Here is a 5,306-nt window from a genome sequence, read left to right on the forward strand (position 1 = left end):
CCCCTGGCCTTCACCACTCTGCTGTTTGTGTCCATGGCCAATCAATCATCTTGATGGATGAGTTTGAGAAAATCACTCTGCCTCACTCTGGATAGGATTACAGTCCTGTTTTTGTTTCAAAGTTTCCAGATTTAATTTGAATCCAGGAAAATAAAAAGTAGAATTCATTTGGCCTTGAAGCCAGAAAATTAATACTTTACCTTGTATGGATCCCAACCAAAAAAGTTTGTTCTGCAGAAATGCCTTTCTCAGCAATGCAAAAAGATAGCATAGTACTTTTTTTTTTCACAATTTGGGAGGCTGCCTATTTATATAGCCCCTCATTCGTAGCATTGCTAACTTATTACTTCCTTTTACATAATGAAAAACACAAATACTACATAACATTTTGAGTGGTTGGTTGTATTTTGATAAAACTTATTGTTTTGTTTTTCCCTCTTTAAACTGTGTTAAGTTTCTTATAGCTTCAGTAACCTCTTTTTCTTTGATGAAACTGTTCAGTGACTTTAACATTGAAACACTCATTACTTGCATAAAACCTGCATTTTATATTTTTTAGGGTCTTTATCCAGAATCCCATGGCATAATTGATAATAAAATGTACGATCCAAAAATGAATGCTTCCTTTGCACTTAAAAGTAGAGAGAAATTTAATCCTGAGTGGTACAAAGGAGAACCAGTAAGTTGTTTGTTTTATCGACTAAAGCCGTTTCTTTTGTTATTCTCATCTCTTACAATCAGAGTAAAATACCAGATTCCCTGGCGCTCTTAATAATCTGCTTCATTTACTATGTCTATGGCCATCCTTTTGTAGATGAATGCTGATAATCCTAAATGCAGTTTGGGTCATTGTATAATGAGAGTAGTAATTTATTTCAGAATTGGGCTTGGGTTATTCTAGGCCATTTTTCTTTCTGCTTGATTCTATCTTCTTGTATTAGTAGCATATGGCAGTAGGTAAATGGGAGGTAATATTTTGATCTACACAAAGCTAATTATTTCTGAAGGAGGTAAACTTTGACTTCTTTTGCATATGCTAACTTAGATTATTCTCTCTGATTGTGATTTAGATGTATCTTTCTATTTTTTGAAATTGTTACGATATTTCTATAGGGTCTATTTGGATAGTCTTAGTAATCCTCTTGGAAAAAGAGCATGATGTGTAATTTATAGGTTATAAAATTCAAATTTTAGCGCTGATATTAAAGCTCTGTGACTTTGGGCAAATTATTTTTTCTGGGCCTTAGTTTTCTCATGTCTATACTGTAGATAATACTGTTAAGTAGCTTATCGGGTTTTTTGAGGGTTATTTAAATTAATAATCTAGGATACTTATTGGACTACGATTTAGAACTGTAATTGGCAATAATAGATGCTTTATAAATATTAGTTATATAAGTTAAAATGTTGATAAATTGGACATACATATTTGTGAATTTTTCTTTTTTTCAAGAGGAACCTGTTAAGTAGGGGTAAGGCTCTAAAAGTTGCAGTAGTTGCCAACTGACTTATGCCCATATTTTTTAGGTTAATTTAGTCTCTAATTATTTAATTTATTTTTGCTGCTGTTCAGAGTCATATTACATTATTATTTTAAAATCTAACTGCTGGATCTTATTAACCTTGAAAACATCCTAGCACTTGAGAAGAATGCATTGGTGTTACATAAACACATGTTTTCCTAAGAAATCAATCTATACTAATAAAAGGGTAATATGCTAATTAGACCGGACATCCTTCCAGATGTCCTTCCAGACAAAGCCACGGTGGCAGGGGCCCAGGCAGAGGCGGTTAGGGGCGATCAGGCTGGCAGAGAGTGGTTAGTGGCGATCAGGCTGGCAGGGGAGAGCGGTTAGGGGTGATCAGGCAGGCAGGCAGAGAGATTAGGGGCCATCAGGCAGGCAAGCAGGTGAGTGATTAGGAGCCAGCTGTCCTGGATTGTGAGAGGGTATAGGCCAGGCTGAGGGACCCCCTCCTCCGTGCACAAATTTCATGCACTGGGCCTCTAGTATTTACATAATCTCCTAACTTTTCTTTGTGATCTTTTCCAGATTTGGCTCACAGCGAAATATCAAGGCCTGAGGACTGCCACATATTTTTGGCCAGGCTCAGATGTGGAAATTAATGGAATTTTCCCAGACATCTATAAAATATATAATGGGTATGTGTAGATGTACTTTTTCTAGGACTATAACATAGAATCACATTTAAAAGAAAGAAAGAAAGAAGAAAGAAAGAAAGAAAGAAAGAAAGAAAGAAAGAAAGAGAGAGAGAGAGAGAGAGAGAAGAGGAGAGGAGAGGAGAGGAGAGGAGAGGAGAGGAGAGGAGGAAAGGGAAGGGAAGGGAAGAGAAGGGAAGGAAGAAAGAGAAAGGAATATTGATTTCAGAGAGGAAGGGAAAGGAGAAAGAGATAGAACATCAATGATGAGAGAGAATCATTTATTGGCTGCCTCCTGCACATTCCTTACAGGGGTCCAGGCATGTGCACTGACCGAAATTGAACCAATTGAACTGTGACCTCCTAGTTCATAGGGCAATGCTTAACCACTGAGCGACACCAGTCGGGCTTCTTTGGTGATCTTATGCCATTGTTAATTCTCTATGTTTCATTTGAGCATAGTGCAGTGCCTCTTCCCACCTTATTATTTACCACTTGAGGCCCCTTGCATGAAATTTGTGCATGGGGCAGGGGGCCCCTCAGCCCAGCCTGTGCCCTCTCGCAATCCGGGACTGCTGGCTCCTAACCACCCACCTGCTTGCTCCTAACCGCCCACCTGCTCACTCCTTACATAGCCCACCTGCTCACTCCTAACTGCCCTCCTGCTTGTTCCTTACCACTTGGCTTGCCGCTCCTTAGTGCTGCTGCGGAGGCAGGAGAGGCCAGCTTCTGGCTGAGCGGCACTTCTCCTATGGGAGGGCACTGACCACCAGGGGGCAGCACCTGCACTGAGCGTCTGCCCCCTGGTGGTCAGTGCATGTCATAGCGACCGGTCGTTCTGGTCGTTCTGTCGTAAGGGTCACTGGGCTTTTATATAATAGAAGATTATTTTCATTCCATGGATGGTAATTGAGATTTTATTGCCATTCACTAGACCAGGCATGGGGGATTCAAAGATTAGTCATATATGTTCTCTGGCTTCTCAAAGTCTAATAGAGAATACAACTCATGCAACTGTAATGGGTTTGGGCAAGCACACACTTTAGTGGAGTTTTGTAAACAAAATCCTGTGCCTGGAGGAAGGTGTCATTAATTCTGCTGAAGAAATGTTGCTCAGGGAACTAGCTGTTCATCAGCTGCCTACTTCCTTCTTTTACTGAGTCATCAATAAGTGAGTCCTCATGAGGTGCCTTTGAAGAGTGTACTGACACATGGGTTTTTCATATGGTAGCAATTGCTATTCTCAGGTATAGGAGAAATATCCTCAAGTAGAGTTTAGGAAGCATATTTTTAAGCCCAATGACAACTTTCATTTGTGAAAAACTTACCAGTTAACTGCCATGCGTCCAAAACGAAAACCACCCCCACATGCCACGATATTTTGAATTTAATTTAAAAAATCAATTTGCAATGAACATTATAAAAATAAATATATTACTCACAATTCAGGTGTTCTTGAATATTTTCAGCTGAAAATTTTCACGAAAAATGATTTTAAAGTTGGTCAGGGCTGCCACTTAGGGCAAACATTTATTTTTTTATAGACGCACATGGTGTGTGGGGAAGGTCCGCCACCTGCATCTAAGACGCTTATGGCGTACAATGGGTTAACTTTTGTTCCTTTTTTGGGAAAACAAATTTAAGTTTCCAAATAAAACTCTTACATGGCTTCAGACACAATTGATGCATTAGATTGTTTTAATCTTTCTTAATGCAATTTTGTGAAGAAAAACATTTATATTTTAAACCTAAACAATGGTCCCAGGTTTGTTTCATTTTGTTTATTCTTAATTTTAGTTCAGTACCATTTGAAGAAAGAATTTTAGGTGTTCTTAAATGGCTACAGCTTCCTAAAGATAAAAGGTATGTATTGTAAATACTCCTTTGTCTTATAGAAATGATACAATTATTTTAAAATAGACTGCAAGAAAACTTTGATATTAGCTATGAGGTTTGATACCCAAATGAATTCTTTGTTGAGCTATTACAGTCACATTTTGAAGAATTTGCAACCTGCAAATTATTTCCCAGCAAGTTTAGAAACGTTATCCCAGTGTTGTATAATTTTTGTTCACTGTCGATTGTTGAATTATTCTTTTCATTCTGTTGTACAATGTGTTCATAAAATATTACATTTTGATACTGTTTGATTTAGACCACACTTTTACACTCTGTATTTAGAAGAACCAGATTCTTCAGGTCATGCCTATGGACCAGTCAGCAGTGGAGTAAGTACCTCTTATCAGTGATTACTTCCTTAAACCTGGTAATGGGTAGCTGAACCTTGATTTGAAGTTGGTTTCTAGACTATTCTGTAAGATTCCATGCTTTCTGGAAAGAGTGAGTATTAAGCACAATTTTACTAAACCACAGAATGCACTTTAGTCAAAATAAGAGTTGGGCGGATTGTTTTGTGTTTTTTTTTATGTTTGCAGTGCTAAATTGAACTGATGATGAATTAAATTCAATATTTTCAATTCCAAAGCCTTTATCCACTCCATATCCCCCTACGTTGGCCTAAAACTTTGTGCCCTTTAAACATTTTGTAAATGGGTAAGACTCCACTTTTCTAGGAAAATGTAGGGTAATATGTCAAATAGCAGAAGAAGCCTCCTATGGGCATTCCACCTTAGGAAATATTTCTCTGACCATCTCAGACCATGCTTACAACAGAGCTGGGGCATCAAAGGAGTGGTGATTTTATCCAAAGTATAGAGAGCTTCAAATAATCATTGTTTCATTGAGCAGTTACTAGGAAGTGAGAGATAGGGAAACAGCTCATGGACTAAGGCTGTTCCCTATCTCTCTAATAAATGTAACATCTTATTTGAACTGACCCCCTTAGGAACTTAGCCCACTCCTGGCTATGTTTCTAATTGGTGCAGTGCTTTACAACCTCGAATACTGCTTTCAGTTTCTGGGTGGCCATATCATTTTGTATCATGGAGCATAGGAAACATTTGAACCCAGGGAGGGAGAGCGAATCAGTTCAGCTAACACCATTCCCAAGATTTAGGATGAAGCATGTGTGGAATTTGGGCTCTTTCACTGGTAATTGTCAGCAGTTATTTTGCCCTTCCTGTGTTACCTGTCTTGTCTGAGGCTAAATGTGAATCAGTTCATCATAGTATTTCTTTCCACCGAGCCA

The 5,306-nt window shown here is 38.4% G+C and overlaps 1 protein-coding gene across 1 annotated transcript in view; it reads left to right on the forward strand.

The window, feature by feature from the left end:
- ENPP1 (ectonucleotide pyrophosphatase/phosphodiesterase 1) overlaps positions 1-5,306 on the forward strand; it is a gene marked incomplete at its 5' end in the record, with an annotated part of 61,060 nt that overhangs the window by 33,872 nt on the left and 21,882 nt on the right. Inside the window, 4 exons of the mRNA XM_005859118.2 lie at positions 560-679; positions 2,052-2,161; positions 3,956-4,021; positions 4,314-4,386. Coding sequence (XP_005859180.1) covers positions 560-679; positions 2,052-2,161; positions 3,956-4,021; positions 4,314-4,386 — 369 coding nt within the window. The remainder of the gene's footprint in view (positions 1-559; positions 680-2,051; positions 2,162-3,955; positions 4,022-4,313; positions 4,387-5,306) is intronic.

This window comes from Myotis brandtii, unplaced genomic scaffold (genome assembly GCF_000412655.1).
Source record: "Myotis brandtii unplaced genomic scaffold, ASM41265v1 scaffold123, whole genome shotgun sequence".
NCBI classification, from domain to species: Eukaryota; Metazoa; Chordata; class Mammalia; order Chiroptera; family Vespertilionidae; genus Myotis; species Myotis brandtii.